Source organism: Thermomyces dupontii (assembly GCF_041956625.1).
Source record: "Thermomyces dupontii strain NRRL 2155 unplaced genomic scaffold VTN31scaffold_5, whole genome shotgun sequence".
Classification (NCBI taxonomy): domain Eukaryota; kingdom Fungi; phylum Ascomycota; class Eurotiomycetes; order Eurotiales; family Trichocomaceae; genus Thermomyces; species Thermomyces dupontii.
In genome coordinates this window covers 846,829-867,822 of record NW_027192311.1, presented here as the reverse complement: position 1 = coordinate 867,822, position 20,994 = coordinate 846,829, and the positions used below count along the sequence as shown (strand labels likewise).

Here is a 20,994-nt window from a genome sequence, read left to right as displayed (position 1 = left end):
ATTGGGGTTGCATTCAGAAGTTCCACGCTGCGCTGAAGCAGAAGGTCATGGAAACATGCACCCGATGCCACGAACGTTGGATCCCCTTGAAAGTTGCCTGGAGGGCCTGCACTGCCGCTGGCGTGAGAGATGGCAGCTCTGCCCTTCACAAACAACCTTCGTTAGAGGATCGGCCCCCTCCCTCATTGGCCCGGTTGACTCCTCGCCCTCCCGAGGAACCGCCTTCATTTTGTGGAGCCTGATCCTGCGTTCTCTCTCGATCCATCCTCCGACCTCGACGGCCCTGCAGTGAATGCTAAGCATTGGGGTTGCATTCAGAAGTTCCACGCTGCGCTGAAGCAGAAGGTCATGGAAACATGCACCCGATGCCACGAACGTTGGATCCCCTTGAAAGTTGCCTGGAGGGCCTGCACTGCCGCTGGCGTGAGAGATGGCAGCTCTGCCCTTCCAATGGGCAGGCGAAACAGGGAGTGTAACGTACGGCCCGCTGATGCCATGAGCGGCAACGCCAGTCGGGGCCGATCGAATGATTGGACACGGCCGGCCCCTCTCCTCCGCCATATCCTGCAGAGTTGCCGAGATCAGCATGATCACATGCGATTTGCCAGTTCCAGCCTTCCCATCAAGGTTGATGAGAAACTGGGGCGGCGACTCCTCGCACAGGATAACCCCGTAGTGGCTCACGAAAGACTCGTATAGCAGCCTTTGTTTCCACACCAGCGTCTCCGGGGATGCAGAACTGCGCGCGATCTCTGTGGCCGGGTCGGACGCCTTCAGGTCTTTCCAAAACTCCGACGTCAAGGAAGGATACTTGCCAACGTGGACTCCCCAGTCGTAGGAGCGGTCAATGTCGCGCGCACCAAGCTTATCCTGGGCGCCGTCAACCTCCGCGCCGTGCCCGGGCAGCTCCCCAGCCAAGTCCATCCAGGCCTCCCGGATGTCATCATCGTCCGAGTCGTCAAGCGGCTGCGACGGATCTGGTTCAGGAGGCTCCTCCTCGTCCAGGAAGTCGGCTGGATGCAGATGTTCGCGCTGACACGCCTCGAACGCATCCGTAAAAGAGCCATAGTGTTCCTTGATGTCGTCAATCCCCCGGAAATTCCAGAAAGGATGATCCGCCGCAGCATCTCCTTGTACGACTCGGTCTTCGCTTCGCCTTTACTGACGTACTTCGAAATGTCGTTGAGAATCGACTCCTTTCCAGTCTGCGTTTTGAAGACCAGACAAACTCCATTCGCCACCTTTCCGCGATTGTTAGCCGGGTGCAGAGGCATAAGTGCAATAGTTACTGTCAGAGAAAGGACCGGAACGACCCCAGTCGAGTCTACTGCCGGTTCCGGTTTCTGATGGAAACTACCGAGCGCCCGTACCTGGAGAAACCCGCGGGATGCTCCTATTACCGGTTTTATCCTCAGCGAAACCACGCCTGGCTGAATTGCTACTCCCGTACCATCTCGATGGCGTGGTTGGCGAACACTGACGTGAACCCCTGCACTGGAAAGGAGTCGATTCTCAACGACATTTCGAAGTACGTCAGTAAAGGCGAAGCGAAGACCGAGTCGTACAAGGAGATGCTGCGGCGGATCATCCTTTCTGGAATTTCCGGGGGATTGACGACATCAAGGAACACTATGGCTCTTTTACGGATGCGTTCGAGGCGTGTCAGCGCGAACATCTGCATCCAGCCGACTTCCTGGACGAGGAGGAGCCTCCTGAACCAGATCCGTCGCAGCCGCTTGACGACTCGGACGATGATGACATCCGGGAGGCCTGGATGGACTTGGCTGGGGAGCTGCCCGGGCACGGCGCGGAGGTTGACGGCGCCCAGGATAAGCTTGGTGCGCGCGACATTGACCGCTCCTACGACTGGGGAGTCCACGTTGGCAAGTATCCTTCCTTGACGTCGGAGTTTTGGAAAGACCTGAAGGCGTCCGACCCGGCCACAGAGATCGCGCGCAGTTCTGCATCCCCGGAGACGCTGGTGTGGAAACAAAGGCTGCTATACGAGTCTTTCGTGAGCCACTACGGGGTTATCCTGTGCGAGGAGTCGCCGCCCCAGTTTCTCATCAACCTTGATGGGAAGGCTGGAACTGGCAAATCGCATGTGATCATGCTGATCTCGGCAACTCTGCAGGATATGGCGGAGGAGAGGGGCCGGCCGTGTCCAATCATTCGATCGGCCCCGACTGGCGTTGCCGCTCATGGCATCAGCGGGCCGTACGTTACACTCCCTGTTTCGCCTGCCCATTGGAAGGGCAGAGCTGCCATCTCTCACGCCAGCGGTAGTGCAGGCCCTCCAGGCAACTTTCAAGGCGATCCATGATCTGATCATCGACGAAGAGCATCGTGGATCTCCGACAGCTGTCCTACATTGACCGGCGTTGTCGGGAAATCTTCCCGGCGCAGAGTGAGGAGCCCTTTGGTGGCTTGTGTGTCGTTCTGGCCGGAGACTTCTGTCAGTTGCCCCCAGTTGGAGGCCGACCCCTTTACGCTACAAACATCCCAGGAAGGGATACCGACGCGGTCAATGGCTCCTATGTCTATGGCCTCTTCGACCGCACAATCGAACTGGACGCCGTTAGGCGCCAGGAAGGTCGGGATGAGTGCTCAATAGCTTCTCGGACCGCCCTCGAGCATCTGCGTGACCGCAGCGTAACGATGGACGACTGGGAGTTGCTCTGCTGCCGCATTCAATGCGTCGTTCCTCATAAAAGTCCGGCCTTCAATGACGCCCTCCGAATTTACTTTACCAAGGAGCGCGTCAGACAACACAATGAGGATCGGTTGCGGGCCCTCGGTCAACCAGTGCTGTCCATCTCGGCCGTGCATGAGGGGAACTGGGCTAGCCAAGCCTCAGAGGACGAGGCGGGAAACCTACATGCCTACCTTTGCCTCTCATTACGCTGCCAGTTCATGCTGACTGAAAATATCTGGGTTGAGCGCGGGTTGGTGAACGGGGCCATCGGCACGCTGGAAGACATTGTCTGGCCACCGGACACTGTCGACCCACGCAGTCAACAACCGATGGCGCTTCTGATTCACTTCCCCGGGTGTAATGGGAGACCGTTGAGTATATCTGAGGAAGGAAAGCCTTTGGTTCCGGTCTTCCCATCGAGAAGGGAGTTCTTGCATAACAATGTTGAATGTTCTCGGTGCCGATTCCCTGTCACGATTGCATACGCGATTACGGTGCACAAGGCGCAGGGAATCACTGTGCCGAGGGCTGTTCTGAACATAACGGACAGAGAATTCTCGACCGGGCTACAGTACGTCGCCATCTCCCGCGTGAAAACCCTTGACGATTCTGTTCGAAGAGCCATTCGATTATGAGCAAATGGCGAACAGACACACGCCACCCATCGTCTGCATGCGCAATGAAGACTACGATCGTCGCAGAGGGCAGCACATGGAGGAGCCCTTATGTACATAATCCTCCGCTTTTCGTGTTCATTTCTGACGCATACTTCCTTTCTGTACATACTTCTTTTCTGTACATACCTCCTGTACATAGCTCCTTTCTGTACATACAACGTTGTCTTTAACCTCTGGCTCCGGCTTCGGTCGCTGCGCAGACGTCAGTTCGGTCAAGCCAACTGGCTTTCCGGCCGCTAGGCCGCTATTCTCGCTGCCACTGCAGCCGAGAGTTAGTGATTACGTCAGCGCCCCCGGGTTCCGCCCTGGCATAAACGTTTGGCGGTGCATCAGCCAATCACCTTCGCCGGATGTCAACCTTTAGCTCAGCCCACTGGACGACTGGACAGCATTGAAGTTCATGGACTTCTGAGTTCCCTCCCACATTCCTTGACCTCGTGCTCTTAAGTTCTATCGTCCACAGTTGGAGTCTGGAGAGGTTATGCTCACAGCTCCGAAGGGAATGGTAAAGAGTACCTAAGTACTAGTACTTACTCCCCCATCTTTCAGGAATCAAGCGCATACTATCACATTTGACCTATCCGTGGTTTCCAGGAAGGTTTTGGCTTGGACATAATGGAGCTCAGGGTTGTTTTCTAATGCTGGATCTAATACTTTGGTCTGCCTTTATGAGTTCTTAGATTGAGAGAGGAAACTGCTGGTCCAAACCTTGCTGTTGTGATGGCTGAAATTTGTCAGATCGTGAGTTGAAGTACCAGCGCCAGATATCCTAATTTTCAAAGTTCCGGCCGCCTTGCTCGTGGTTTGCTTAACTATCGGAAGATCATCCGCTCCCTCGTCAGCCGGCTTTGTTCGTCTTGCATATTTTGAGGTGCTACCTCTTACGAGTTTGTTCCTTTGTTCTCACCAAGCTCGGGTTGTCAACGGCGACGGATGGCACGACAGATAAGACTCCGGCAGAATTTCGCCCACAGATGCAGGAGAAAAAGATAACTCTGACCCTTCAATCTTCAGAAAACAAGTGTTATCCTCCGATACGTGGGAGGGAGTTTCCAAGGCCGATCTGATTGCTGGTAGATTAGACCCTGACCAATATCAGCTTCCCCGGCACCAAACCAAATCAAGTAGTCTATTGATGATCGCTGCTGGCAACTGATCAGCATGTTGGGAAGAGCACAGATGAAGATATAAGGCGTTTATTAGGTAGCACTCCGTGTCGTTCATTGTCGGTGGACTGTCCCTCCTCCCGTATCTACCCTCAAGAACGACGTGATGAAATGTACTATCAGTTTGCATTCGAATCTGGCAGTCCTCAATATGATGGGACCGACTAGGCGTCTTCAATGATTCAGTCCGGACGATCCAATGCAATTGATTCCCGAGGACGAGCTTGGCTGGCTCTCAAGACTTAGCAATCTTAGCACCTTTCAGTCTTTGCGCTGTTCCAAGAAAGTCCCAATGATCCTGGGTCAGCCGATGAATACTTGCCACTTGCGAGTAGCCGTCATGATCTCTTCCCAAGATCAAGCAATTGTTTCCCGGTGCTCGCAACGTTGCGCCTATAAGTACTCACTGATTCGACCCGACAATGCATGCGTCAGTTGCTCAAGTACCACTCGTGAGTTTTAGCCGTCATGGTATTCTCAAATTGAACAGATGTCCCCGCAATTGTTGGCCCAGGGAACCGTTTCTTTGCAACATCTCGCCAATATGGCCCGGTGTTCTGTCGAAGATCAATCATCCACGGTTTCCTGCGTACCTGCTTTGGTTCATCGGACGACTCGCCGGGCTTTCTGAATTATGTGCGTTTTCCCCGTCTACCGAAACCCTAATACGAGACCCCACATCATGACGCGGGGCTGCTTTGGTCTCTTCTCACTCTCTCGAGACATACGGCTCAGAGGAAGGTCAAGGCAGTGACCTTGCGCTTAAAACAGCATTTTCGGGCAGTCCAGAACTCGTCAACCACCGTTGAGAGGGTTTCAGGGACCATGCCAACCTGTATTGCCCAACCGCGTCTCTACCATCTCCTTTCATGTGGTCCTAAATCAAGAACCACTGCGGACTCGGAGCAACCCATGGCACTGCAGTGAGGAATTCTGAACATCTTGTGGACAGAAAACTACTATTTTGAATGCTTCAATCTTAGAGGTCAAGCCTTGCCATGGTCCATGCAACGAAACTCTCATACCAAGCTTGCTACGCCGCCTTCTCTCGACACCCCGGCACCAGCCCAGGCCGAGCATAGTTCCCAGCTGGAACAGCATACTTGTTTCTCAGTTCGCGGCCATGCATGGCCCTTTACCCCGTGTTCCTGATCTTCATTGAAAATTGTCAGTCAGTGAAATACTACTACTTTTGGTCCTCCCGGAGAAATCCATCCAGGTGGCGGAGTCCATCTTTCTGCCCATGGTTCACGATCGGGAACTCCGCTTGTTCCAGGTACCATCAGAAGCGTGGATGGTGTCCCTTGAGGCGACCAGACGTCTATAAAGTGGGTTGAATTGCAGGGACACATCCTCCACTGCCTCCATCCGGAATGCCTGTTCTTTCCGACTTCCTAGTAGGTACCTAGTACCAATCTACCTATCAAGTCTTCCATACTTTTGATAGGTACTAGGTATACCAAACTACTCTCGTACTCCGGTCCGAATATCCTGCTTCATCGTCACGCCTTTCACGCTGGCCAATCCACATACACCGAGCAGTGTCTTGCGTCTGTCGTCGACATCATGACTGAGAACAATAATTTTTTCCCCATGGCCGTCGAGATCACGTGGTCTTCTGTTTGTTGTTTGGTTTCTGCCCAGCCTTCGGCCGCCCCATCGAGTACATGTACTACACTCAGTTGAAGCTGTCTAAAAAGGGACCAAGCTCATTATTAAAAAATAATGAATTATAAATAGCCTATATCAGACTTTATCTGTCGATACGCGCCCAATAAAAGGACCTGACTTTGCACTTCTTCGAAACAAAACGGGTTCACCAACCTACTTCCTCTTTCAATCGCAGACACGATCAATTGAATTCAGGCCTGAATTTGTCAGCTTCTGAATTCTGTCCTGCTCGGTGTGAGAGCAGAGATTCGGAGACCAGGCCTGAATTCCTCGATTCCTTTTGAATTCTGCCCTGCTCAGTGTGTCCGACATCAGAGAACCCGGAGCGAGGAATCAATTCCTCGTTGTTCGACAAACACCAGCCATCTAGTTTTGAAATGGCGACAACGTCTATCTCAACGGACACCAAGGGGTCTCTCCGATTCCGGACATCAGTTTCGCTTGTGGACGGGGACTCTGTTTCATCGAAGGATCAGAAGATAGCGGACGGTATATCGGGGTATGTCTTGAACACTGGATCAATTCATACTCAAAATCTCCAAAGTCCGGCCATCTGATGATAAACACCAGCAAAACCCCGAATGGCACACCGAACGGTGCGCCGCCAGCTCAATCGACCTCGTCCACGCGTGAGGAGGTGCAGGCGCGGAATCGTCTGTTCCACACCATTGACTACGCTCCCCGCGTGTCATATTTCGACGCGCAGAGCGACAACAGCAGCCTTCGCGGCTTCTATCGACTATTTTGGGTGGTGCTGGCCATTGCGGTGGCCAGCTCGTGTCTGCGCAATGTTAAGAACACGGGGTATCCGATTCGTGGTCAGGTGTGGAAACTGTTCACGCCGAACCTGCGGCAGTTGGCCTTGGGTGATGCGGCCATGGTGGCCTCGTCCGCCCTTGTGTTGCCGATTCACCTCAAAGTGCGGTCGGCTATGGGGTGGTTGCGATGGAACCGTGGCGGTATCGTTGTCCAGAGCTTGTTCGAGCTCGCTTGGTTGGCGTTTTGGACAAAGTACGTCGCCATGGAGAGACGAAGTCTTGTGTGCTGCTGACAGGAGAAGATTGCCATTTGACCTGGAGTGGACATGGACGGCACATGTGTTTTTCAGCCTACACACAATGATCATATTGATGAAGATCCACTCGTACGCGTTCTACAATGGCCATCTCAGCGAGACGCAGCGCCGCCTTTTGGAACTGGACCAGGAAAAAGTGCCGAAAGCGGCTGCAGCCCATGAACAACTGCGCGAAAAGCTGGTGATGGAACTCACCTCGCCGCTGGGCCATGTGACTTATCCGCAGAACCTGACGCTGGCCAACTACGTGGATTACCTGCTGTGCCCGACGCTGTGCTACGAGCTCGAGTATCCACGGACGACGGGGAAGATACGGTGGTCCCGAGTACTTTTCAATGCGTTCGCCGTGTTTGCTTGCGTCTTCGTAATGACGCACCTGTCCGAAGAATTCGTCATCCCTTCCCTCCGAGAGTCCCGCGATGAGCTCCGAGCGGCAGGCATCAAAGCCATCAGCACCGGCGAGGGCTGGAACCACTTCAGCGTCCTCCTCCACACAGCCACCATCTACATCATGCTCCCCTTCACGGCCCTCTTCCTCCTCTCCTGGCTCATCCTCTGGGAGTTCGTCCTCGACGCGTTCGCGGAGATCACCCGCTTTGCCGACCGCCAGTTCTACACCGATTGGTGGAACGCGGGCGACTGGTTCGAGTTCTCCCGCCGGTGGAACCTGCCCGTCCACCACTTCCTGTTGCGCCACGTCTACCAAGCTGCGCGCCGGCACCACCTGTCGCGATGGGCCGCGCTCACCATCACGTTCTTTGTCAGTTCCGCCCTGCATGAGCTCATCATGGGCTGCATCACGCACAAGCTTCGCGGGTATGCCCTGGCAGCGATGATGCAGCAGTTGCCCTTGTATGCGATGCAGAACTTGCCGTTTGTGCGCCCGTACCGGAGTGCCCTTGTATGTCCTTTTTTTTTTTTCCAAACCCCTTCTTCCATTATTACGTGACTTCTGACGTTGTTGGTTTGCGTATAGAATGTGTATTTCTGGTGTGCCATGGTTCACGGTTTGTCTATAGTACGTACTTCCCCTCTGGAGCAGTTCCTGTCGGACGGATACTGATGTGCGATGATAGATGTGCGTGATGTACACCATCCTCTGAAGATTTTAGTATGCGGGTAGGGGGTAGGTTTCGAGTTTTTCGAGTTTGCCTTGTGGAGTCCTCTTTATTTTAAACTCTTTTCTTTTTTTTTTTTTTTTCCCTTTGCTGCCTGCTTGGGTATGTGAACAAGGACACTTTCTACTTCTCACCCGAGAATGTATTCTTGGATAATTGATTCTTTGTATAGATATCTAATCTCTGCCCAAGCATCCTCACCTCAATAGACAAGTCAGACTGGAAGCAAGCAAAACCACTATATCCCGAACCTCGCACGCCTAGAGTCACAATCTCTAAAAAAAAAAAAAAAAAAAAAAAAAAAAGAAAAAACGGGGTCCGTAGGGGGTAGGTTTCGAGTTTTTCGAGTTTGCCTTGTGGAGTCCTCTTTATTTTAAACTCTTTTTTTTTTTTTTTTTTTTTCCCTTGCTGCCTGCTTGGGTATGTGAACAAGGACACTTTCTACTTCTCACCCGAGAATGTATTCTTGGATAATTGATTCTTTGTATAGATATCTAATCTCTGCCCAAGCATCCTCACCTCAATAGACAAGTCAGACTGGAAGCAAGCAAAACCACTATATCCCGAACCTCGCACGCCTAGAGTCACAATCTCTAAAAAAAAAAAAAAAAAAAAAAAAAGGCAAATCAGGGTCTACTACCGTCAGTCACGGCTCCGAGAAGCCATCTCTGGTAAGCACGCCTTCAGCGGTGGCCGCACGATATCGTTGAACAGGAACGTGCCGTAAACCAGAATCGCAAAGCCAACAACCTGCAGCCATTTGAATGTCTCCCAGCCGAGAGCCAACGAGACCAGCCAGATGAACAGCGTGCGGGAGGTGTCGATGGTGCTCCGGGAGGTGGCCGAGACGGCGCGGGTGACGGATATGCCAAAGAAGTTGAAACCACTGAGGTCATGTCAGGTTAGAGTGGTAATGAGAAGGTTGACGGGGGAAGGGGAAAGATTAGGGAAAGGAAGGAACGCACCCGATGCTAATCATGATAAAGATACTCGCGAGAGCAACTCGCCCGTTGGTGACCACCTGTCGCCAACCTCCGACGGCGTCAAAGTATCCAAAGCGCCCGCTCTCGGTCCGGCCGATGGCAAGGTGCAGGATGATCTGGGCTGTGACGGTGACCAGGAAGCCAAAGATGCCTTCCCAGCCGACAACGTTGAGCGGGTCCATCGCGTAGCGCTCGAGGATCCATTCTTCCAGCACAAACTGCGACGCGGTGAAGATCTGAGCAAAGGCGATGAGCAACACGCCGACGATGGCGCGGAGCGCGTCAGGCGCAACAGATCCCTTCGCGCTGACATGGCCGTCGGGCAGGCCGTGCCCTTGGTCGTCGCCAAACAGCGCACCGGCAAGGCCGACCAGCCCCACGCCGAGCACGACGAGGAACAGACCGAGCCACTTGTACAGGTACAGTCTCCGATGGAGGAACCAAACGCTGAACAATCCGACAAACAGCACCACCGCACCACGCGTCATCTGATAAATGCTGGCCGCGACAAGGAGCAGGCCGACGTTCATCAGCGTGGTCGCCGTGAGGTCGCAGCAGGCCGGCGCCGCCAGGTAAAAGACCTTCCAGCCCCGCAGATGCAGCCGTCCGTCTTCCGTCGCAAGTAGCGGTTTCGACGCGGGATCGTCCGAGTCGACCACGGTTGGATTCTCGTCTTCGATGCTCGCCGTGTCATCCACGTCGTCATTGCGGACTCGTCGGTAGCCGCCCGCCAGCAGGGGGGCGGATCTGCGCGACGCCATGAGTCGACGGTAGACGTAAGACAAAAGCACGACGATCCAGCAACCCATTTCTCCGATAAACATCTGTACGCTGTCCACAGTCAGTCGCTCCTGTACCATCGAACCATAGTACCTAGTAGCAAGTACTCCTATCGTTCCGAGGACATACGTCTGAATCACGGGCTGCTCAAAGTACTTTCGCGCTTTCGGATCCGGCGAGTCACAGTTACGAACACATTGCAAATCCTGCAGCACTTGATCAAAACTCGCGTCCTGTAAACAAGGGGGGGCGGCGCCAGCGATGGATCAGGTTCAAAGGAGGACCAACTTGGTACTTGTTCAGGATGGTATTGCAAACCCCCGTCACCAGCATCATGGTGACGAGGACGGGAATCAAAGTTCTGCTAGTCATTGTGGTGAAGAAATCTGAATCTCTCCTCGACCTGGCTGATTTCCAGAGAAGAGAGAGAGAGAGAGAGAGCGTGGTTGTTCTCCAGGTCAAGCGGCGGTCGGCCCGGGGTCGGTGAACTGAACCTTACCTTAGTCTGGCTTATCAAAGCGGTTACTTATCAGTGAACTGGCTATTCCATAACAGGCTTAGTCTCTTCTCCGCACCTCTTAGTCAGACAGATCAGCCTTGTCAGTCACCCCATGCTTCCTCTTTGGTGGGATCGACGCTTGATACGGTGCCTCGGAGCCGGATCTGGATCTGCTTTCCCGTTCGGAGTCTCGTGATGTGGGGTTTCCTTTTCGGTTCCAGAGCTCTCCTGAGACCTGAGGATGACTAAGCAAGCAACTCTGCACGAGCAGTTTCTCAATTTGGGGCATTACTGTGATGGTATCCAAGTAATGTACTCCGTATGAGTCAATCGATTTACGAGTGCAAACGATGTAAAGAAAACCGAGTGAACGGGCCTCGAAAATAAAAAAAAAAAAAAAAAAAATAACATCGACATTGACAAGCACTAGATCTCATTCCTCAACATGGCACCCATAAAGCTTCGTGGAAGATTCCCCCAGTCCACACAGCATACGCATAGAAGAAAAGACAATTTCCCTTCGTTATCCCCATCCACTCAACGCCACAAACACATGAAACCACGCGCATCAACTCGTGTAGGCTTCAATATTATGCCGAAAAAAAAAATAAAAAAGTCCACAAAAATCAACAAACATATCGCTCAACATAAACCCTACCACAGCATTCCTTGGGTATCCGTAATGTACAACCCGCCATCAAAGCAGAACAACAAAACATGTTAACTTTGAGAAAAACGCAGTAGATATATTAAAAAAATCGTCACAAATTCATGGGATCAAATGGAAAAGACCGTCTGTGAAAGATCATTCTTGGCAGTTGTCTCTCGGTCTTTTTGCTCCAACGTGCTCCAGTCACTGTCGAGCCACGAGTCGTCAAAGCTGGGCATATCCGCCGTAATCGGTCCGGGGTGGCAGATCCAATCCACAGGAAGGCGATTGTCATCCTCCGAGTCCCGGATCTTGACCGCAGCATCTTCACCGTCCTTGGGCGTCTGTGTGACCAGCCCGCTGTCCACCGAGTCCGGCGTGTTCTCCGTCTGCCCCGACATGAACATGTCCGAATTGAGGAACTCGTCAAATGGGTCGCCTGCAAGACCGCTAAAGTCGTCGTTTGCAATCGCGCCGAATGAGTCATGGATCAGGTCAAGCGAAATCGCACTGTCAAGCCACTCGTCCTTCAGTCTAGCGTCCTCACCAGCGGCCTGCTCAGCAGGCCTGGCAGATTCCTTCTTGCCATCCTTGTCCGCCGTCGCTTTGGACTCGCTGGGTGTCTTGCTAGGAACCGTCCGCGGCGTGGGATGCTGATTCGTTGCCGGTGACGTGGATGCCGGACCAGGTTGGCTTGCCACCCGGCCCATGGTCGTCCCGGTCGTTGGTGCAGAAGGTATAGCCGCAGCTCCATCCGTCTTGCTGTCTGATTTCTCCGCTGGAGCAGCACCGGGCTTGGGCTCAGGACGAGAGGGCTCGGTGGACGTAAGGGCTAGCTTCCCTACTTTCGCTTCGGCAGACTCCTTCTCCTTTGCCGGTGCGGTAAGCGCCGCCTTGAAGCTATCCAGAGCATACTGCAGCGGGTCTCCGATCTGGTCTCTCGTCGGGTGGTATTCCTCCGTATGCTTATCCAGCGTTTCGCGAGTGGTGAATCCTTTTTGATTGTACTCGCAATCCGCAATTGGGCAAGGGAAGGTCTTGGCTTCAGCCTTGGCCGCCTCGGCTTTGGCCGGTGCCGCTGCTGAAGTTTCGGATGGGGCAGCCGAAGTATGGGTTTGCTTGCGTTTCTTGGACGGTGGGATTCGGAGTTTATCGGGTGAAAAGTTGCTGCCCGGTCCATATGCTTGCGGGACACCCTGCGGAGAAGGAGCCCCCAGTGGTGGTACGGCAACTCCCGGTTGCACTGCCGCTGGGACCGACTGCTGCTGTGCACGACGGGCCCGCAGCAGTGCCTCTTGCTGTTGCTGATGTTGTTGAAGATTAGTCGTGCTGAGCGGCGGCCTGGTTGCCTGGTCGCCAGTCGGCTGCTGTGCCTGCTGAGGCAGGACGGCAGCACCTGGCCTCTGGCCCTGCTGCTGCAAGAACTTGATCATCACTGCGAACAGTCCCTTGATGAATGTGGAGGATCGCTGCAGATACTCGGGTGTGATGGTGAGCTGATCTTGGACAGTCCATTCATTAGGCTTGAACTGCCGCATCAATTGAATGCGCTACATCGTGTAAAGTCAGCATTGCTACCAAAAGCGCTCGTGAAGACATGACGTAGGACGTACCGTACTGAAGACCCCACGGATCTGGGTCTCTGATCTGGCATGCGTCGCAAGCCACTGAACCAGCGAATCCAGCCTGCTCAACATATCAACGCACTCCATGAGCTGATTGGTCATTGCAGCCTTCTCTTCCGGCGTCAAGGACGTGGGCACGGGCGGTGGGGCGGAATTGACAGCGTCCGCGTAGAATTTCTTGAGCGGCTCCGGCAAATTCCTGTTCCAGTTCTCCTCTGCAATCGTCCTTGGAATCGGTTGGCGGGCAGGTCGGCGCGCTTGGCCCTGACCCTGCTGCTGGGACGCGCTCGTAGGAGTCAAGTGTTCAATGCCGGCCGGTCGTGCGTTCATCGGTGCGGAGGTTGCAGCACCAAACTGAGTCGTGGGTGGCTGCGACACAGGCTGCGCTTTTGAATTCGGCATCTCAACCACCTCATCGCTGGGACGCTTTCTGGCGGTCGTCTTGGCCGCCGATTTCGCTGGAGTCTTGCCGGCTACTGCTGCTCCCGGAGACTGTTGTGCCGGTACTTTAGCGGGCACAGTCCGCGACCCAGCAGCCGCAGTAGTCATGGCTGGCATTTGCACAGCAGATACCCCTTGCTGGGCGGCAGCTGAGGTTGGAGCCACGGCTCCAGCTTGTGTCTGGGCAGGCTGTTGAGGCGGTTGACTCCGATGCATTCCCTGAGCCGCGGCGGCGGCGGCGGCGGCAACGCTTCGGCTTTGAGCCTGCTCCAGGTATTTCTTGTGTCGGCTCCTCTGAATCAGCGTTCGGAGCTGATCATCGGTGAGATGAGCAGCCTTGGGCCCAAGTTGCTGGCGAGCGATCGCGATATCGTTGGGGGTCACCGGGGGAAGGTTGACCGTCGGGGGCATACCCGGCATGGGTTGCCCGTTCATCGCCTGCTGTTCACCCCAGGGTTTCCCGCCTTGCTCGGCTGCCGCTCGTTGACTATTGCGCGCCCGCATCGTCTGGTAGAAGTGGAGCTGTTGCAGCTGATGAAGTTTGTGCAGCGTGATCCCTGAAAGACCATGTGGGTTCTGCGAGATCCACTGCTTCAACTGGCCCCAGGTCTTGATGGTCGGAGGCACCGGTTGGTTCCCATTGAGTATTTGAGGGGGGAATGGCAACTGGTCCATCTGGGCCTGTTGCTCCGGCGTCATTGGCAGAGAGCCAGGCCGCAGCATCTGCTGCTGCTGCTGCTGCTGCTGCTGCGTCTGAAACTGCTGGTATTGCTGTTGTTGTTGCTGCTGCTGGCGTGGCTGCATCGGCATCTGCGCGCCAGCCATCGACGTGCTCGGAGGTTGGGTGGTGTCCATACCGGAGAGAGACTGTTGCATTGGCATCGCAGATGCTCGGAGATTTGAACCGCTCGGTTGGCCCGTTGATGCCGGCTGGGAAACGCTTGTCTGCATCGGCATTGCGCGTTGTCCGTTCACTCTTGCGAGGTTCTGACTGGCAGCCATGGCTCGACGTTGCTGCTGTTGATACATGAATGCATTCAACTGCTCGGGGGTCATTCGAGCAAGACGCTCTTGGAAATTCATGGGAACCTGCAGACGGGCCTGTGTCGTGGTGGGCTGGCCACCGGCCTGCTGGGCACCAGGCATCCCCTGCGGCCGTCCTGGCGTCCGACCCTGAGAGCTCTGGACAGGAGACATTTGGGGTCCTATGGGACGATTCAGCATAGGCATCGAGTTCGGTTGCATTGTTTGATTGAATTGACCTCCAGCCTGGTTACCGGGGTGAGACGCCATTGCCATCTTTGCATTTTGAGCTGCCTGCAAACGAGCTTGAGCTTGGGCTTGGGCCTGTGCTTGAGCCTGAGCCTGCGCCTGAGCCTGAGCTTGCGCTTGAGCTTGAGCCTGGGCTTGGGCTTGGGCCTGAGCTTGAGCCTGTGCTTGAGCATGCATCTGAGCCTGCGCTTGGCTCTGTGCCTGCATGTGAGATTGAGGTTGAGCAGTCATGGGAATTTGGCCCGCTGTTTGCTGCAGGCTCTGGGCATTTTGCAGTTGTTGTTGTTGTTGCTGCTGCTGTTGGGATTGTTGCTCCTGTTGCTGTTGCGCGAACAACTGCTGCGGACTGACTCCTGCACGAGTGACATTGGGCTGACCACCGGCTTGAGCATTGGCCCCAAAGATAGCGTGAGGGTTGGCAAACTGCTGGTTCCCCATCTGCCCGTTGCTCGCGGGCACGACCAATTGGCCGGCTTCTTGCGAACGGAGCCCATCTGCCTGAATGTTCTCGATATTGCCGAGCAACGAGGCGGGATCAAAGCCCTGCTGAGTGTTCATGGGAGGGGCCGCGTTCCGCTGCGCGCCCATCATGTTGGACATCATCTGGCGTTGCATCGAGTCACCAGCACTCATGGCAGCGCGTCGCTGTTTGAGATGCTCCCAGGCACGGGCGCGGAAGTACCACATCAGCAGATCTGTATTCTTCTGGGCAATGATCTGCTTCTGCTCCGCCGGCACCTCTTGCTCTAATCTTGCCCTGAGGGCCTCGAGTTCAGGCTGGGGAATTTTCACCATGAACTGGGCAGCCATGCGACTGACCGTCTCGAAATCGGCCGGACTCAAACTGTTCACCTCGTCGCGGGCTGGCAAACCGGGAAATCGCTGGGCCAAGCCTGCAATGGACTGTCGTTGCTTCGCCTGTATGGCCGAAGACTGGTTGACCAGGGACGACTGTCCGGAGACGGTGGATGGTTGCATTTGGGGCTGCGAGGAGAACGCGGTCTGCATTTGGTTGGGACGCATTCCACCGATGCCGGCCTGTTGCATCATTCCGTTGTGCATGGCGGCAGTCTGCTCCTGTCTACGGCGGAACTCATGGATTGCCATGAGCCTGCTCGTGCACGCCTTGTCGTAGTCCTCCTACGTTATAAAAGCATTAGTCGGCTGGGTTTTACCACCGGCATCGAGCGACGGAATGGGGAGACGAACCTTTTGGTTGGACTCTCGGAAGGCCTTTTCTTCGAACGTGATGGCATTCTGCAAGGCGGTTGTGATGTCGGCACGCGGCTGAACGTGTCGCAGGGCGGATATCCTACAAAGAACGGAGGTCAGCGTCGATGCCACGAAGGATGATTCTTTGACACGAAAAAAAAAAAAAAAAAGAAAAAGAAAGGCCTACATCTGCCACACTTTATTTGCGCGCTCCAACGGAGGGACCTCGCAGCGCCATCCCGTACAAGGGCCCTGAGACTGCAGCGCTTGCAAGATATGACGATACATGGGGTGGTTCTGAGGTTGTTGGGGCATCTGGCCCTGGGGGTTGTTGGCGCCGACGACTCCCCCTCCGGCCATGTTGGGCGTGAAGTTGACGGGATTCATGCTCAGCAGGCCCGGGCACGGGCACCTGTCCAGGACGCTGGCGGAGCCGTGTTTGACGTCAGCATTCGCCGAAGGACAGTGCGGCACACGGAGACGGAGACAGTCGCTGGAGACGGCAAAACGGTGGTTGAGGAGGGAGGAGGAGGAGTGAGCGAGGCGGCAAAGGGTTTGAGGCTGGGAAAAGAATCCGCAGGCGGAAGACGGGGATTCGGGTGTGAACGAGTCGATGGGTCAGCGCAGCCAGTGACGGGCCGCTTCGCATATTCCGGTCGCACAACCACGGGAGGCAGCGGTCAGCGGACCCCAAAGACGAGCGAGGATAGGAGGAAGAGCAATGGCGCTGGCGGTTCTCGGCGAGAAGAAGGGCGGCGCGAGGCGGGAGAGGAGAAGGGGGGGAAGGGAAAAGACGTTGGGCGAAGGAGAAAAGGCTTTAACTAGGTATGTATTGTTGTTCGATTGATCTTCTTCACCGTGAGAATAGACAATCACTAACTTAGCTTTAGAATCGAGAAGAGAAAAATCAGACACACACTATTAACTTAGTAGTTATTTACGGGACCGGCCGGGAAGAATTCCCAAGGGGAGGTGTGTAATTTTTAGAGAGAGAGAGGGGGAGCCTCGTTAACTAATAATAAGGGCAAAGATTAGGTATAACTATGATCCCCCAATCCAATCATTCAGTGATGAAAGGGCGGACACTTGGCGAGGCAAATCCGCACTGGACCCCTAAAAGGCCCTAATCCGCTCGGGTATCAGCGCTTAACTTAATTGGGTCAAGCTCCCAGCTCGTTCCACGCCTCTCCAGTCTCCATCCCAGACGCGGCCAGGGTAACTCTGAGCTGGCCACGATCGGGTCAGCAATCGGCTTTCACCACGACTGAGGAGGGAAGAATGTGCCAGAGCAAAGGAAAAGTGAGGGTGCTGCCATTGGTGAGATCCGACGAGGACAGCGGGACAATGCTCCGAGTCCAAACTGCCAGGGTCTTGTGGGAAGTTTGGTCTCAATTAAGTTTATTGCGGCTCATACCTAGTCATGAGAGGCTGCGAAGGAATCATACCTACTACTAGGTACTCGTTGCACTCTACAGACAGCTCGTACTGTAACTTATAATAATTTATGAGTGATGCGCGGTCTGTCCAGTATTACAGGACAGTGCTAAGGAATCGTGTTGGAACCTGCAGGCATCGCGCGCTGGACAACCAAGCGCCCTGCGAACCATCCTCATCATGATCAGCAAGCACTTCAGCGTTGCTCCATCATGTTCGACTGTGGAGCGCCTGTGTTTCACCAAGAAAACGGCGCAGACCAGGATTGTTTGATCTTTGATGCAGGAGGAACACGGATGAACTCAAATCAAATGGGCTCTGAAAGCATGGAGGCAATAATCCTGCCATGCTCTCGTCTCAGAGCAGTCATCAGATCGTCTGCAGGCAGTCGCCAACGCGACAGACAAAATGGACGCGGAAGTGACCAACTGACCAAGCGAGAAGCCACCCACAGCACGACCGGCGCGAGTATCACGTGACCAGATTAGTCATAAACCCCCAAGCCAATGAAGACTGGCGCGCTCTGGTCGAACGGTCGGATGGTCCAGCAGTGGACTGGAGTCACTGGATAGATAGTCCCTAGTCGTCCGTCGTCGCCGATCTGCGTGCGAACTTTTTGTCGTGGAACTTCAACGGCTCTCTTCATCCCAGCCTGTACTCCCTTCGTAGTCTCCCCGTATTCTCGCCCCTTCCACCCCCCCGGCAGCCGTGGACATGGTGCTGCGCATTGTGAGAACTCCGATTCCGCTCACATATCGCCTCTAATACCCCATATTCATCGCTCGCTGCGATCCTTCGGCTCCGCATGGCCTTTGCCAACCGGCCGACGCCTGTTGGCTCGGCCATCTTCCTGTCATTCTTCTTTTTCCTGATCTGTCTCTTGGCTCTGACGGTCCTCCGACGGTTCTTGACCCTGCGCGCCACGCCCGCATACATCTTGTTGCCCGTCTATCTCGCCCTGGTCCTGCCCGCTAGCGTCGTTCTGCTGGTCCCAGTCGACCTGGCATCAAGCACCCGTGAGGGCAATCCGCCAAAAGGGATTTGGCTGCCGGATCGCGCGGTCTTGGTGCTGTGGCGGATTACGTACTGGCTCATCTTCGTCTTAACCTGGTATGCCAACCAGACCTGCTGCCTCTTGGGAACGCGTCGACTGACGGCTGGGCCCGGAACAGGATCATTCTACCCATCCTGGGAGAGTTTGTCGACTCGGGCTATAGAGATTCTCGGAACCGCCTGTTATACTCGCTGCGCTCCAATGCTCGCTACCATGCAACCGTCTTCGCCTGCGGCGTGGTCGGCCTCATCTACGTGTCAATACAAAATGGGTTCGAATTCTCGTCCATTCGCGCCCTGGTGATGGCGCTGGCCTATGTGTGGGGATTGGTGCTGGCAATTTACTTGATGGGACATGGCTTGGTGTCCATTCCGCGCACCTTTTGGCGCCAGGCCAACAATGCCGAATCGCTGCGGAGACTCCAGGTGCATGCGTTGAAAGTGCATGACCGGCTGACAGACGCAATCACCGACTTGGAGGAGCTCGAGGCCAAGCTCCGAGAGCTGCAGCGGCGCAAGACCGGTTCTGCCGCCGCCTTCGAGGACTGGATCAACGAGCTGGCCGAGTATTCCGACCACTCCGAGTCGCACGCCCATCCCCTGCGACCCGCGGGACCCGTGAACGTCCCGGCGGTCATCACCGAGCGCTATATGGCGGACCTCTCCCGACGCCTTCAGCGGGCCCGTCATCAAAAGGCCCGATTTGTGAGTGAATGGCATCATCTGGTTCAGTCGGCCGCTAGGTATCAGGCCATCTTGAATTCGTCTGCCTCACAAAAGCTTGACTTTAACCAACTGCGTTCCGATGGGCTGTCTTCCCCGATGCAGTCTTCTCTCGTGACGCCGTATCTGCGGTACCACATTTACGTCCATGTACTTCCGGCCGTCCGACTGCTCCTGGCAGCAGTCTGTGCGGCCGCCTCGTTCTGCGTGGTGTGGTCGGAACTGATCAAGACGATTGCTCCGCGGTACTCCATCATCAGCCTCAGCCTAGTGCCTCGTCCTGACGACCAGGGACAGGTGGGGTTCGGAGGTCAAGTTCTGTCTGCCCTTTGGCTGCTCTACATGTGCTCGGCCGCGCTGAAGGGCGTCCACGATGCTCAAGTCTGGGGAAATCGGGCGCTGGTACGCCGGAACACGTATGGTGAAAGCGCATGTTGGTATGCCGGGCAGGTGGCCCGGTTGACAGTGCCTCTATCGTACAATTTTGTCACGTTCCTGCCCGGCGACATTCACCGCGGGACGATTTTCTATCATTTCCTCGGCCAGTACATTGACCTCACGCCGCTCGGCAAGGGCTTTGACTACTTTTTCCCGGTTCTCGTGTTGTTCCCCGTCTGCGCGACCATGTTCAATCTCTATGGTCGCATCAAAAGGGCGCTGGGGCTCAGCGTAGTGGAGGACGACGACGAGGGGGAAGCAATGCCCGGGGACTACGGAACGGGAGGCTGGCGAGAAGGTCGCGCCCTCATTGAACGCGAGCTCAACGGTCTTGGATCGCTGGGCATTGCCTCGGGAGTGAGTCCCACGACGTCCGTGGCGGGCACCAACGACCTGTCACCCGTCCGTCGCGGGGCCCGAGGCCAACGAACGCCGCCCGCAGCGGGGTCATCGCGCCGGCCGGCGGTTCCACTCTCTGCCTCCAGCGACAGCGATTCGGACGAGAACGTCTTCCAATCGTTTGCGCACCGCGTGCGGAACACGTTCGAGACCGCATCCACTCCTCGGTGGCTCCAGGGCGACTTTTCCGGGCTCCGGCCGCCGAGGTGGATGTCGAGCGAACCCGGCGGTCAGAGTCCGCCATCGCGTGGTGGAGGCGGATTCCTCGACCGGGTGTTTGGCGGTCGCTCAACGCAGGGTTATTCGCGACTATGAATCGTGCCGTGTATTATGATCTCCCAAATTCTCCTAGTACAGTACATAGATTGAGCATCGTGGGGATGGGGCGTTGCGGTCAAGATTCTTGGATTGGACTGTTTTGGTTTTGCATAACGGCTTACACCTATAATGTATGATATACAATGCAGTGAGAGCAGGTTTAATGTATGAGACAACCGTACCATGATCATTCTGGATCCATCACTCTTATCTGTTCGGGTGTGCAAGCAAAACAATCAAAAAAAAGAACAGGCAGGCACTCGAAGATCAGCTATCAATCACAAATGTACTGCACTAGGTAACCGTCTAGGGGCAATGGCGTAGCGGTCAGCAACTCCAGCTACGTAGGTGACTGATCTTCCCAGTCTGCAACCCCGTTGCTCTGCTGATGACGGGGGAGTTGTGTTGGCCAGGTCAAACTTGAGGAAGATTCAAGACGGCACCTTCACAACTCCTGATCTTTTTTTTCTTTTCCCTGTAAAATTGACACCAGATGAGTCCGTTGGATTTTGAGAATCTCGATATTCATGTTTGAAGGCTTGTTTAGGTGGTGATAAGGTGAGATATTGGCCATGGGATGCTGATGGTGTCTTGCTTGAAGATGTACCTTGTGCATCCTCGGCGCATTGTTGGTGCACACGAGATGCATCGGATGGACATTTGGGAGTGATTGTGCGGATTTGGAGGTTGGGGGTTCGAATCACGGATCTGTTTTTCTTCCTCGGCTTTTTTTTTTCCTCCTTCACCTGGATCAGAGGACTGGAGA

At 54.9% G+C, this 20,994-nt stretch overlaps 7 protein-coding genes across 7 annotated transcripts; 4 read left to right on the top strand and 3 right to left on the bottom strand.

The window, feature by feature from the left end:
* Positions 1–45: 45 nt before the first annotated feature.
* On the bottom strand, positions 46–1,274 carry VTN31DRAFT_5591 (uncharacterized protein; the record flags this gene model as incomplete). Its single annotated transcript, XM_069406107.1, has 2 exons — positions 46–1,074; positions 1,167–1,274. 2 exons carry the CDS (start codon positions 1,272–1,274, stop codon positions 46–48), a joined length of 1,137 nt encoding a protein of 378 aa, XP_069259748.1.
* A 500-nt stretch (positions 1,275–1,774) lies between these two features.
* On the top strand, positions 1,775–2,323 carry VTN31DRAFT_5590 (uncharacterized protein; the record flags this gene model as incomplete). Its single annotated transcript, XM_069406106.1, has 1 exon — positions 1,775–2,323. One exon carries the CDS (start codon positions 1,775–1,777, stop codon positions 2,321–2,323), a length of 549 nt encoding a protein of 182 aa, XP_069259747.1.
* A 335-nt stretch (positions 2,324–2,658) lies between these two features.
* Positions 2,659–3,330, top strand: VTN31DRAFT_5589 (uncharacterized protein; the record flags this gene model as incomplete). Its single annotated transcript, XM_069406104.1, has 1 exon — positions 2,659–3,330. One exon carries the CDS (start codon positions 2,659–2,661, stop codon positions 3,328–3,330), a length of 672 nt encoding a protein of 223 aa, XP_069259746.1.
* A 3,256-nt stretch (positions 3,331–6,586) lies between these two features.
* On the top strand, positions 6,587–8,387 carry VTN31DRAFT_5588 (uncharacterized protein; the record flags this gene model as incomplete). Its single annotated transcript, XM_069406103.1, has 5 exons — positions 6,587–6,708; positions 6,780–7,220; positions 7,270–8,185; positions 8,261–8,302; positions 8,361–8,387. 5 exons carry the CDS (start codon positions 6,587–6,589, stop codon positions 8,385–8,387), a joined length of 1,548 nt encoding a protein of 515 aa, XP_069259745.1.
* A 657-nt stretch (positions 8,388–9,044) lies between these two features.
* On the bottom strand, positions 9,045–10,537 carry VTN31DRAFT_5587 (uncharacterized protein; the record flags this gene model as incomplete). The annotated part of the gene is made up of 4 exons (XM_069406102.1): positions 9,045–9,288; positions 9,368–10,216; positions 10,295–10,371; positions 10,454–10,537. The coding sequence occupies 4 exons, from the start codon at positions 10,535–10,537 to the stop codon at positions 9,045–9,047; spliced, it is 1,254 nt and encodes a 417-aa protein (XP_069259744.1).
* Positions 10,538–11,441: 904 nt separating this feature from the next.
* Positions 11,442–16,250, bottom strand: VTN31DRAFT_5586 (uncharacterized protein; the record flags this gene model as incomplete). Its single annotated transcript, XM_069406101.1, has 4 exons — positions 11,442–12,863; positions 12,927–15,791; positions 15,861–15,963; positions 16,051–16,250. The coding sequence occupies 4 exons, from the start codon at positions 16,248–16,250 to the stop codon at positions 11,442–11,444; spliced, it is 4,590 nt and encodes a 1,529-aa protein (XP_069259743.1).
* Positions 16,251–18,102: 1,852 nt separating this feature from the next.
* Positions 18,103–20,225, top strand: VTN31DRAFT_5585 (uncharacterized protein; the record flags this gene model as incomplete). Its single annotated transcript, XM_069406100.1, has 2 exons — positions 18,103–18,407; positions 18,470–20,225. 2 exons carry the CDS (start codon positions 18,103–18,105, stop codon positions 20,223–20,225), a joined length of 2,061 nt encoding a protein of 686 aa, XP_069259742.1.
* Positions 20,226–20,994: the final 769 nt, after the last annotated feature.